Source organism: Perissodus microlepis, chromosome 2 (genome assembly GCF_051167445.1).
Source record: "Perissodus microlepis isolate ML-2025 ecotype Zambia chromosome 2, ASM5116744v1, whole genome shotgun sequence".
NCBI lineage: Eukaryota > Metazoa > Chordata > Actinopteri > Cichliformes > Cichlidae > Perissodus > Perissodus microlepis.
Genome location: NC_140462.1, coordinates 8,117,231 through 8,131,111, shown reverse-complemented (window position 1 = coordinate 8,131,111; position 13,881 = coordinate 8,117,231). Strand labels below are relative to the sequence as shown.

The window sequence follows — 13,881 nt, the reverse complement described above, 5'->3', positions numbered from 1 at the left end:
ATCTTATCCATAATTGCACATTGTTCTTCTCTAACTATAAATACATTCACCAAGCCATTTCCTCCTGAGTTGCATGCATTTATTATGATAATTCATTGGACAGTTTTTGTTTTTTTGTGAGTTAATCCTGCACACGCTACAGCAGCTCCGAAAGCTAATACACAAAATGCTCAGCTAAATACAATCACGTGCTCTGCTACAGGCCAGCTCAGTGTGCAATGGCAACGGTTGCTAATGTTGTATAATGTTAGCGATCTTTAGATTTTGCTGTTTTACTGTGCTTTTGGTGTTTATCTGCATTGCTCAATCACTTTGTTCCAACACCCCATGTTTGCCCCTTTTACTGGTGGTGACTAAGTTTCTCGGGCTTGTTTGACATTGTGCCTGAAAATAAAATGTTTTTAAATATTCAGAGTACGTTGGAAGCAACTGGGTTTGGGCTGATAGGGCAGTGAAGTCTGAAAGCACTGAGGAAGACTGGGTTTTTGTCTTTTCGTGGGATTTACTGACAATAGGAAACACAGAATAAAGCGGCTATATCCTTTATGCTAACAGCTGCCAACAAGTTCGATAAAATCTGAAGCAATATTCTAAAGAAATTCAGCAACATGGAAATTTCATTTTATATTCAAATTGTTTGTAGTCAGGCCACATCCACTCTAAATGTAAAAAAAAAAATAAGTGAGGAGGGAAATCAACTGTGTCAGAGAGATGGATGGAAAAGGTACAAAGCTCGGGTAGTGCGCTAACAAACTCCATTTTGTGTTGCTGCAGCTGTTTCCATGGAGCTCTCTGTCTCTCCTTTTTGCTCTCTCACTCTTTCTTTCTCAGCTTCTCCCTTCCCTCTCTCACTCTCTCTCTCTCTCTCTCACACACACACACACACACACACACAGGCTTACACATACACACACATGCACAAGTGTCTGAAAGGGGATTCAGCTGCATGAGTCAATGCAACCAACCGCAACTCAGAGAGAACCTCTCTTTCTCTCCAGCACACTCTTCCGCACTCCTCTATCCTTCCAGCATCACGCCCATCTTATCATTTTTTTCTACTTCATTTCAATAATTTCTTAATTTATTCTAAACCCCAGTCACAACAACAAACCCACATTATGCAGCACACTCAATTACTGTGATTTTGATACATGAGCACTACATCAACAAGCCAGTCCATGTATTTACAGTCCTGCTTTTTTTTTTTTTCTCTCTCTCTCTCTCAGCCTTATTTAGAGTGTATGTGGCAATCAGCAGAGCTCATTACTTCTAAGCTAGGTGCCCTGCAAAGCTGCCCCAGAAAATGTCCTTGAAGAATAAGGTGAAGGAAATAAAAAAAACAGAGAGAGGAAAGGATGCTTACCGAGGACTCCAACGCGGTAGTTGAGAGTGATAACGATGACATTTCCGTAGCTGGCCAGCACGCTCCCATCGATCATGTTGCCTGTCCCCTCCATGTAGGACCCTCCATGGATGTAGACCATCACGGGCTTGGCCCCAGTGTCTCGTATGTCTGCAAGAGCGGCCATCATTAACATATTCACAAAGCCGTCCATCTTCTCTGATCAAGGGTCAGCGCAGATTCAGATAAAGAAGTTATAGCACATAGTGGTCACAAACAGACAAGCTGACGATCACCTCCCAGATACCAGCTGTATTCATTCAGTCTTCTGGCCTACTAATGGAACTGGAAGCATTATTCTTTTCATATCAGCTGTACGAGAAACAAATGACTGTCCACGCTTTTTTTTTTGCAGTCCAGCTCAATTATAGCAATCAGCTATCTCATCTAAAAACGTGGTGAGTCATTTACTTCATATAAGCCAAACTATTAGGCTTGTATTTGGTTTTGCATTGCCTCCCAGGAGGCAGACCCACTTCCTAATATAGACATGCAGGAAGCCATTAGGGAGAATAAAGAGAGAGGTACTCTGACACATCTCCTAAGCAGGGAGAAGGCTAATCTGGCCTGACAGTGATAGGGAAAACACACTGGCTAATTACACAATGCTACCTCGCGCCTCCTTTTTACACAGGCCTATCATGCCGCCACAATTTATTTGCACAGTCCTGCTTGGGATTGCAGGAAGTTAAAATTTCTGCTTCACTTTTTGCAAAATGCTGTTTATTTTATTCCTGGAGCAGTTTTTGATACCCAGCTGGAGCGACACTCCAGCCAGATAAAGCACATCCAGAGGTAGAGGGATGAAAAAAGCCTCTGTCTGAGGAATAGACTGAATTACTGACTGGCTAGCTAGAGCTGGGAGACAAGACAAGAAACTCTCATTTTCACTCGTGCTCCCCCCTGCATTCGATGCAGCTTCTTGCCTTCCCCCTCCCTTGCTTTGTATCACTTTCACTCACAGACTCTCCCCTGTCTCTCTCCCTGTTTTTTCTCCTGCCTTCTCCCCGTCTCTGTCCAACTCCCTGCCTTTCTTTTTGTCCCCCCCACAAGCCCTGAGAATGGTGAGAATGAGAAGGAGCAGGAGTGCAAAAAGTGTGGATGACATCGGAACAGAGAGGGAGAAAGAAAAACACAGAGACTATAAGGAAGGAAGGAAAAAAGAAAGGAAAGGAATACAGATAGAAATGGAAAGGATTCTAAGAAGAGAGCAGGAGAAATAATAAAAAGGAAAGAAAGCAATGGGCTCGGATTTAAAAGGATGGTATTGTATTCTGGTTGCTATGGTGACTGAGAGCCAAAATTCAAAATCCTCAAGAACAGCTAATCGCAGACCACATCCTGAACAGGCTAATCTGCATCGATCTGCAGGCGCTCCTCATCGTTATGCACCCCAACACATTAGCATGCTCAACACAGAAGACAACTACTTAGATGCATTTTGTCCAGAAACCCTTTTTTTTGTAACCCTCTAAAAGAGAACTTAGCCTGTTTCTTTTTTTCTTTTTTCTTTTTTTTTTTTACATTATTCCCTTGGTTATTCATGGCCCTGTTACATTTTAAAGCAAAGCAATAAGTTGTGCTATATATGATGTGGCCTTATTTATGGATTCCTTTATCTTGCTGGTATCTGAGAAGGCTGCACAGTGAAATATGATTTATAGCTGACACTTCTCTGTACACACACTTATCTTAGACAAGAGGAGGAGGGGATGCATGGGGTGAGAAGGCATGAAAAGTACACTCAGAGAAGGGAGGAGGAGGAGGGGTTCAGAGAAGCAAAACGATATCCTACACAAGCTATTCAAAACAAATGGGCCACAGATACAAAGAGAATGGCAGAAAGGAAGAAGGAACAGGGGGCAGAAATAAGAAAAAAAAGAGATTAGTCATGTCAATGTTATCAGTCACCTCTTTTGTTGATTCACATCGTGTCTCCATGACAACAGTTAAATCCCTTTGGGAGAGCGATACAAAACATTCGAGCTCCACTTGTTCTAATCTATTCATTGAGTTGATCTGATGTGGGAGGTGTCACATAGATGTGATATACAGCTCTCACTCATCTGTTGTCAGAGGAAGATATGTACGCAACAGATCCCAATCGGATTCTGGTTTACAGTGAGAAATGATAATCCTTTACAGATACATCTGGGCCGATGACTAAGTCTTCTTAACCAATCAGATCGGAGTTTACTTGGTCACGGTTAATGGCCTAATCTAGTGAAGCAGGTGACTAAGTGGCTACCTCAAAATAAAAAGCTGCTTCCTGATTCATCGTTTCTCCGGGGGCAAACACATCATTACATCAACACACATATTCTTAGAATCAAAATTTAGCACAGAGCTGTGGCGGAAAAGAAACAGAGATTTATTCATTAATGCACAGGCTGGTATATTTGCAATATGAACTCCATGCACAACAAGCTCAGAATATTACAGAAAGACAAAAACAAACTTGTGTTTTGGAGATGGGCAAAAAAACATGTGATTGATGGCAATGTAGATGAAAGCTGATGTGCAATGAAGAATGAACTCAGCGGGGGGAGAAAAAAAATAATGTATGTACACTTTTGTCACATTTATTTTAATACGATGTGGTGTCATGCAGCAGCTACTACACAGTGACACTCATACACTCCCAGCACGTATTACACAAACAGCAAATAAATGTCTCACTGTGGGGAAAAAAATTGCCTAATGAATGAATAAATCAAATGTTTTCCGTTTGGATGGTAGGTGCAGCAGGAGTTAAAAATATATAGCATGAGCTTTAAAAAGCAACTGAGGGGCACAACCTTTCATAGGTTGCCTCACAGTAGCTCTGGTCTGATTGGAGTGTCAGTGGGAGGCATAACTCAGGCCTGAGCTGAGCCCCTTAGTATTGCTGCTGCAAGCGAAACCCACCAGGAGGGTTTGGAGCACTCCTTCCTTTTTTCTGCAATCTTATTTTCTCTCACTACCTGTACCTCCACCTTTTTGTCCTTTTGCTTCTCACTCCAATGAAAGCAGTCAGTCATATATCTGACGTTAAGCGCCCCGGAACTGGCCTTGACACTCTGGACTAGGACAGGACAAAGGCAAGTGGAGATAAGTGTCGGTGGCATTCACTGTGTCAACACTTGGTGAAACATGGTGGCTGTCAGTGGCTATAAGTGAGGGCTGAGGTTTGGGGGAACAGGTGACAATGTCCTGATGTGGCAGGACATGACACGCAGCCTACTGTAGTGCTCTTGTCAGGTCAAGCTTCACGGTCCACCCGTGATAGGCCCATTACTGGCATGTTTGCATTTAAGAACGGGATATCGTGGATACATTTCGGGAGGATCTTTAAAACAGGGAAAGCAACTACAAGAAACTATACAGTGGATTGCTTCATTGCCAGTGTCACTGGTGGTATTCTGAAAGTCACTGAATGTTTCCTAATATTCACTTTACACCGAAGCTAATGAACTAGTGCTGGGTGGCTAGGCAATGGGAAAGATAAGAGGCTCAAAAGAGTGAACACACAGAGACAAATTACAAATTTTCTATTTTGTGCTAAGAAAAGCCAGCAAAATTTGAAAAATTTAATAAATGTTGAGCCAGTAGGGCTTTTATAATCTGCTATAAGACAGGGATGGGAAGGGCTGGAGTAGAGCTGTCACAGTGTCATATTTTTCCCTTCATGACTATTGTGGTTGAAAAAAGAAAACCCATGACAACCTAAATATCATCACAGCACCACATCAATAATGTCATCAGTCAACTTCATCAATAACTTTGTTTATTGTCTGTTGTCTTTTTTTGCAGAATAATGAAACTGACAATATACAGTCGGGTCCTTTTTTTGATACTTTTTTCCCTTTTTTGACTCTGTGCACCACCGCTGTGGTTTTAAAGCAAACAGTCAAGATTGTGACTGAAGTGCAGACTTTCAGCTTTAATTTAAGGGATTTAACAAATGTATTGCATTAACTGTTTAGGAATTACAGCAGTTTTTATACAGAGTCGCCTGTTTTCAAAGGCTCAAAATTAATTGGATGAACTAATATAATTTTAAATATGAGGATTGTTTTTAATATTTGGATCAAGAGCCTTTGTAGTCAGTGACTCCCGTGGACATCACCAAGTGCTGCGTTCCCTCTTTTAAGATGCTCTGCCAGGCCTTTACTGCAGCCTCCTTCGGCTGCTGCTTGTTTGTCGGTTCCTCTGCATTCAGTTTTGTATTCAATGACTTAAAAGCTGCTCTGTATTGGATTGAGATCAAGTTACTGACTTAGCCACTGAAGAATTTCACATTTCGTTGTCTTGAGAAACTCTTGGGTTTTGCAGTGTGTTTTGGGTCATTATCTATTTGCACTGTGAAGGGCTGTCTGATCATTTCTGCAGCATTTCTCAGGCTGAATCTGAGCAGAGAGGGCAGAACTGTATACTTCATCCTGCTACTTCCATCAGCAGTCACATCATCATAAACACTAGTGACCCGGTTCCAGTGGCAGCCAAACATGTCATTGCCATAATATTGTCTTTGAAGATGATGTGCTTTGCTTTGGATCATGAGCTGTTTCTCTTCTTCTCTGCACTTTCTCAAGTTAACCTTATTTTTTTTCTTTTTTTAGATATTTTCTGGGAAAGTCTAATCTGGTCTTCTTATTCTGGATTTTATTCTGGGAGGCATCTCTTGGTTGTATACAATGAGAGAGGATTCCTGACTTGGCTAGATGTGGTGTAATTTCTTAACCTAGAAATATTTCTACAATCCTACAATCCCACTTGACCTTTTTGCCTGAAAGGTCACAGTTAATGCGAACAATTAATTGAATATTTTTGTTAAACCCCTTGAATTAAAGATGAAAGTCTGCCCTTCAATCGTATTGTGGACTGAACAATTGCCAACTTTGAATCATTGTCCAAATATTTATGGACCTAACAATGAGTGAAAAGTAGTGAGACAGACTGTAACCAAATTATTCCAATTATTAAAATATTTATGATATTGTCATATATGTATTAAAACACCTCTACGCTAGACTACGTGATTGCTCTCCATACCTGATATGTCTGAGAAACTAAAATTAAATTAAATTAAAAAACTGAAAATAGGATAGAGTAAAAGGGAGAAGCTTGTGAAGCACCTCTATTAGGAACATTGACTACAGTAAATCTAATGGGAGGAATGACCTTTGTGTGAAGATGACATCTTGCTTCCTGGCTGCTGTGCATGTGTGTTAAATATGATGTTGGAAACAGGGTAGATAGAGTGTGTAAATACATGAGGATAGAGAAATGAAACACAGGGATAGCCAGTGGTTGAGTTAAATGAAAAGAAAGACAGTGTGAAAAACCTACAAAGGTTGTTAGCCAAAGCCCCCTACAGCTGGCCAGGATCTAGTTTAGAGGAGGAAAGCAGCAGAGGTGCTGTCATCCCTAAGACTCACAGACAGCTGTTTGCTGCCAGAATGAAAGAGAAGTAACCCTTTAGTCTTTCAATAAAGCCTGCTGTCCTTGACATGAGTTTAAGAGCTGGTAACTGTACAAACACACTGCAAGCTCGATGACAGCACACGAACAAACACACTGCAGCGCAAAAACCCTTCAGACCTGCTCTGGCATTGTATGAGGAAAGAGTCAAAGTGCCTCTGTGAACTAATTCAAAGCCTTTCTCCACTCCATTCCTGACAATCTTTTCAAAAGAAGTCTGTTTTTACATGTTTTGCCTTCCCAATTATTTTGTGCCACTCAAGAGGAAAGGACAAAGAAAAAAATAAAGATGACAGTACCAGTCTGGCTCTCCTACCCTTTGAAATGGCTCAAATGATGCCCGTGCGGATCAGCCATTAGCAGCAATGCTTATCTTGGAAAGAAGCTGAGCAGTAGCATTCCAAAGATCTCTGCATAAATGGGCTTCAAGGGGCATGATTCCTCTTCTCTGCCACATCAGAGAGAATAGGATAGTGGCAGAATAGAGAAAATGGTGTGTGAATTGCCCCCACTGTCGATTTGCCACTCTCCAGGCTGCCTGAGCTGAGCTGAGGGCTTTGCTGGATAGGGATCCAGTCGGGTCTGTGCGATGGAATTAATGGTAATACCCAGGCAGGTGGAGCTCAGCTCTGCTCTCTGGCACAGCCCGAGCATCTCTAAGGGTGGGGGTAAGTCTGCGTGTATCTGCATGTGCTCGCTGTCTTCTTAAGTGTTTGCTTCTAGAGCTGGGCAGCAAGCAAGTTTGTGTGTGCACTGATTTAATGGATGTGAGCGTACATGTCTGAGTGTGTGCGAGCACACTCTCGGTGGAGGCATTCCTTCTGATTAGAGCTAAGTCTCAAAGCGCCAAAAGACAGAAACACACAGTTCTATTTTTCATCATTGGGATAGGGCTGAGGCAGCAGTGGCGCAAGACAGTCCATAGGTGGAGAGCAGACTGCTGCTTCTCACAGGCTATCACTAGGCGCTCTACCTCAGCACCATTGCTTTGTTCCACCTGGAAGATTTAGCCCCTACATGGACTCGCTTACTCTATTTACATGCCCACCTTTATCTAACAACAGCAGGTAGGTGATTGAAAGCTTGCACTCCCCTTTACAGTGCAATAACACCGTCTGTAAAATTGAGTCTTGATTGTGGGCTGGTGTAAATCACAGCAACTTGGCCTCCATGCTTGTTTTGCAGGCGGGAGTGTTGTGCAGAATTTGAATGCACTTTGGGGGTGCCAGTGGGTTGACTGTTACTCAGACAGACAGATGGACACACAAAGGGACAGACAGCAAGACACAGGAAGGGATAAACAGGCAGATATGTTAAAAACATGGAGCCTTAGAAAGAAATACATCAATATAATAGTAGTGCAGTATAATATATTCCAGACTACATATTTCATTGCTCTTATCTCTTTGTCTCATTTGAATACTTTTACTGGCTGTTAGCCAGCCTCTTTATTGTAAATTTATATATTACGATTCCATATGTTATATTTCTTTGGCAATAAAAGAAATTCTTTATTGTTCCAATATTTATTTTGATTTGACTTTGAGAACATGTCTGGAGGGGCTATAACAGGGAGGAGGGCAGTTCAGATATATTGTAGGGAGGAAGCAAATTAGGCCAGGATAGACAGACAGCCAACTGAGACCGCATGGTAATGCTGGGAGGAACAGACTGAGAGATGGAGGGGGTTAGACAGGGAAAGCAGGCAAGACAGTAGCTCTCGCAACTGAATGAGAATGTGTGGATAAGATGTGCACCAGCTCAGCTCGGGTGAGAGTGCGAGTCATGTTCGTGTTGTGATTCTACTTGCCCTTTAACTTGAGTGCAAATGTCTAAATTTCACTGGTGATCCCTTGACTGTAGGCACAGTTTTTGGTAATAATAGCAGTGCTACCTGTGAGAGCAAATGTACGTAGGACTTACAAGGACTTTGTGGTTTGTGCACTTTACTCCTTCAGGGAGTAAAGTCTTTTCCTCCTGAGGCATCAGTTCTCTGCAGGGGGAATTACAGAGGAACAAAGAGGAGTCCCTGAACAGCGGTGTTCATATGTTGGGCCATGACAGTTCCACACATTCAGCGGAACAATAAAAATCTTCTGGATCATGTTTAGGGATTGATGGCCAACTCTGTCACACAGGCATTAGTTACAGTAGTGTTTCAGAGGCTCTGCTGGGACTGTTTTGTACTTCTACGGTGATGCTCTGTAAATAGCATTAGTTGCGCTCAGTAAAGAATAGACTTGTCACATTTTCAGTGAGGCTAGTCTAGCACAACAGCTTGGAGACCAAGCCACTGTGTACGCATGCATAGACTTGCCAGACAAAGGGATCGGCACTTGTCAGCAATTTTAAACGGACTTAGGGCTGCATACTGTCGCATGTGGGTTTGCTTGAAGGAAGAAAAACCTTCCACACGCACGCACATACGCACTCAGTCGAGCTGAAGACTGAAGGCAATTTGGCTTCGGTTGCAACAGCTCGCCCTGGGCTTGAATGAGGAAACACCTGTGTGTCAGAGTGGTGCTATGGCAACTCTTCCTGTTCTGTGATCAAGGCCAGCATGAGGTTCCTTTTTGAGAGAACAGCCTACTGAGCAAGGAGTGAGAAGAGACCCTATATCTGGAAAGAACCCAAAGCAGGATCGATCCAGTGCTCATTTTTTCAGTATCTAAGAGAAATGAGTGATAAGACATGGTGCTTTGGTGTGACGTTCAGTCCATACCATAGTCCTTAACATGTGCTAAAGTCCCAAAAAGCTTCCCTCCAGATTCAGTTGAATCGTTTTCACCAAATATACACATCATGCGCAAAGATCCAATCTGTCCAGAACAAACAAATGGAGCATAAAACAAGGGGTTTACCTTGATACCCGACATCATGCTCGCATCACCTGCCCTACTATGGCACAGGAGAACAAGGGTGGGGCGATATCAAGGGTTTGATTTAGATTCAGACACTTAAGCCGTTTCTGTTGCAGCACAAGAATCGTCTCTCATTCTAATCTCAGCAGAGATCCACCCTGAGCCAGGAATATCCCAAGATAAATATGGAAAGCGAACAATGCAATTGCTGAGCAGCAACTTCCCATTTTCTACACCTCTCGCCTCTAATCCTCTCCAGCAGCACTCCTGAACTGCCGCTCCTCATCTAAATCTGCCGGCACTCCGGGTGAACAGTCTGATATTACACTGCTGCTTCACTTTCCCTCTGTCATTATCGCCACCAATTCAGCTACTGGCCACACCTTAAAAGGGGGCTCTAACTACCGACTTTCCCCTTGTAATAACAGTTGCTCCAGTCCCTGTGTGAGATATTAAAATTATTCAACCCGAGCCTGGTTATCTAGACAGCTACTAGATCCCATCTGCCTCTAAAGCTAAACACTCCTTTCACTGACTGAATTCAGATGCTTAGGAACAAGAGCCTTCACGTACACTCACATTCACACACATGCACTCTTTTTAACTACACTGCTCTACAGATTGAAATGTGACAGGGGTGCTTGATGATTGCATTTGGAATTGGAACAAAAAAACAAAACAAAACAAAAAATCCATAAATGATCAGAAAGCAGTGTCATTTTTGTAAGAAAATCATGCACCATCTTTGATCACCATGGAAAATACCTTCATCTTCATCACCGTCGTTATCCGATAAATCCTCGCCCTGTTTTTTTGCATGGGTCCCTGTTATTGAAGCAGGGAGAGACATAGAGAGGCACAGGGAAATTCAAAATAACATGTTTGGAAAAATAGAGATGGGAAGAGAGGCATTTCAAAAAGTACACACGAATTACAACAGTGCTGATTTAAATACATTCCCACCACACAATTTTCATTTTGCACAGAGAGCATATACAATCGCAGGACTACAAACATAAAAAAAAAACCTTACAATGAGGAAAAAACAAACATTTCTATCTTACAGAATTATATATGAACACAACTTCACTGCTACTATAACATGTATCTGTAGCAGAGTCATACACCACTGACATTTTCAGAAAAGCCATTTAAAATTTATCAGGAAAAACAACCCAAGCCTATTTATGTGAGTTACCTTTTTCTAGTCTGTTGGAGAAGCGAACAGATACACCAACTCATTCAGTTTTTGTTTTCTTTTTATGTTGATCTTTGGAGGATTTTGTGCATTTAAACACTGTAGGAGACTCTAGGAAGTCTCCTTGGTATTAATTTGTAACTTGATAACAGAAAAATGATACTTGAGCACAGGAAAATCAGGAAGCTTTTTGAAAGGAAGGGTTTTAAACTACAAATGCAATTTCCCCAGAGCTGCTGAGATCTGAATAAATCCTAACAATGCATCATGCATGCGATTGGTCTGTCTCTTTGCCCAAAAGAGTCGCTAATATCTTGTCCTTGTGTTGTGTTTCACAGTAGTACATAAATGTACTCCCCTGGGTCTGCAAAATATATCTTCACCTACCATTTCCCATAAGCATTTGACGTCCTTGTCATTTTTTGTTGTTCACCACCAGCAGCACAGTCTAGGGATATCAGCAGTGATTAGTCAACAGGGCAATCCATCAAAACCATCCATTTAGTAGTCAATCATCCTCTGACAAGCTTTTAAACATATTGGGAATATAAATAAAATAGAAAAATGTTTTCTAATCTTTTCTATTTATTTTATAAACCTTGCAGATCTTTGGTGATGCCCTGATCCGTTATCTTGATGCCTGTTCAGTTCAGTTCAGGTCCGCTCCTCTTCTGTACTCACTACAGCAAATCCTAATGCTTTTATTGACCATGGGCGTTTCCTCCAGTGAAAGACCAGAATGAATACAAATTGATAACAAAATATAATAGGCTGATTGACATTGAATTAACAGAACCATTCATTATTCGAAGAAGATGACTTATTTGAATAATGTTTTTGCCACCTCTTCTAACATCAATTTGCAGGCAATGAACACGATTTCACGGAGAATTTCTGGTCTCTGCCCATGTAATCCTTTTTTTTTATTCTCATGACCTTGGGGGAAATTGAGGTGGGGACCATGAAATGTGCTGTAGATTCCCGATCAGTAGGGAAGATCCCAGTAAGCACAGAGGTTCCAAACAGTAATGGCACAGCAGACAAAAGTGGATGCACTCAGACCACGAGACTCAGCGAATGTTAAAGCGTGAACCTCTCTATCCTCTATTTGCTGTAACGGAGAGTTTACAGTATTAGGAAACTTTTTCTGATGTTCATGCCGGAAACGCAGTCAGTCTGGTGGACTCGGACTTGAACGCTATAACTCACAGAAGTCAGAAGCAATGTGGACCTCATCGATACTGGTTAAACAGGCTCTATTTGAATAAATGCGTTGTCCTCTTTGAATACCTCATGCATTGTTAATTGATAGATGCAATACAGTGTTATGCATAATGTAAAAGGCTGAGCGTGATGGTATTTACTGAGCAAATTTATGCTCTGAACTGGAACCATGGTTGGTACTTTGTTTAATCTGCCCATCATTTTTCAATTATAGGGTGAATGAATAATGCAGACTGTATAGCATGCTATATTACTTTTAGATAAACAAAGATAATGATATGAATATGCCAACTTTAAGCTTAAATGCCAACATTTGTGTCATCTCGTTGACAGCAGAAGGTAAGTGGACTGTTGGTGAACAACACCGATTTGTTATTGATGAGATTTTGATTAATAATAATGCCAATATCCAATCTACTAGTATGTTCTTTATCATTTTCCTTACTGAGCATCAACTTGCTTAGTAGAAACAGAGCAGCATGGGGGCCGCTGCCATGCGTTTGAAGTCATTGTTTTGCAATGCACAACAGTCAGAAAAAAACACATCAGTATTAATAAAAGGAATTTCTAAACTTGGAGGCACGGTATTCCAATGCATTGGTTCTCAAATCCCATCTACACTATCTACAGCCAAATAATAACAGAAATGTGGGACTCTAACAAAATAATTAATCTGGTGTTCCAGTCAGCTACTTGGTGAATATGTTGCTGAATATGTTGTAACTTCTGCGCCAGGATATATTTTTGGAGCCCTCTGTGTCAGCAGCCCAGTTATGCCAGCACAGTGATCTTACTGAAGCAAATGTGTTGCTTCAAGTAGCGCTAATGTCAACTTCCCTTTGTAGAAATCAGCTACCATTAAGTTATCAAATGTCACATCTATCATGTTGGCTTTCTAGAAACCTACAAGAAGATTAACAGCCTGAACAGAATATAGAGCTTTGGTGGAGACCGGCAGGTCAGGCAGCTACAAATCAGCATGACCTGTTGGGCATGCATCATGTTGTTTTATTCTCTTTATGCCTTTTTAAATGCATTTTCACAACCTGTAGTAACATTAGCTGGCTACTCGTACAAAGAAATAAGATACATAATGGCACCATCTTGACAAAGAAGGAACAACAAGCTAACTCCAACTATGTTTTATGGATTCTTGGGACACATAGACAATACTAGCTAACGCTAACTGTTTCCAGTTCTTCTTTCATATACTAAGTTCTGGCTACTGTTTATTTAAATAGTAGTTTTGCAAGAACTCAGACAACACAAGCTACAGAAATGATGCCAGTAGGCAGGCTGGCATTGCTGGGGCCTTTAGGCAGTGGGTGCTATTACTGGCATGGCTCACTGTTGTAGAACTGGTGACTGTAATAGCTGCACAGGATTTTTCAACTGTCAACCCGGTTGGCAGCAGCCATATACACGGTTGAAGACCTTGGAAAACAATGACAGAATTTGGTCTGGCTTGGTTCTGGTTGAAGGCAGGTGGCAGTGGCTGATGCAACTGTGGAGATGCAGTCACATGAGGGGGCCATAACAGTGATAGTGACAACGGCTTTGTCGAACAGGGAAAAGGAAGCCACATGGAGAACACTCGCTGTCTCAAAATGCTAAAGAATAAGGCGCAAAGAGGGACCTGCATGATAGGAGATCTGGACAAAGTCTCAAATGAGTATTTGCAGGAGAAGATTACTGAGTGAACATAAACTTCATCAATTATGTAAAAGTCATAT

General features: G+C 41.6%; 1 protein-coding gene across 3 annotated transcripts in view; it reads right to left on the bottom strand.

Moving 5' to 3' along the window:
- Positions 1-13,881, bottom strand: part of nlgn3a (neuroligin 3a) — a 134,477-nt gene that overhangs the window by 87,978 nt on the left and 32,618 nt on the right. For 2 of the 3 annotated variants that reach the window (XM_084943224.1, XM_084943233.1), the window contains 2 exons: positions 10,492-10,551; positions 1,364-1,513 (listed from right to left, as the gene is read on the bottom strand). In XM_084943224.1, the coding sequence (XP_084799350.1) occupies positions 1,364-1,513; positions 10,492-10,551 (210 nt within the window). The remainder of the gene's footprint in view (positions 1-1,363; positions 1,514-10,491; positions 10,552-13,881) is intronic. The other variant, XM_084943241.1, reaches the window with a different exon arrangement.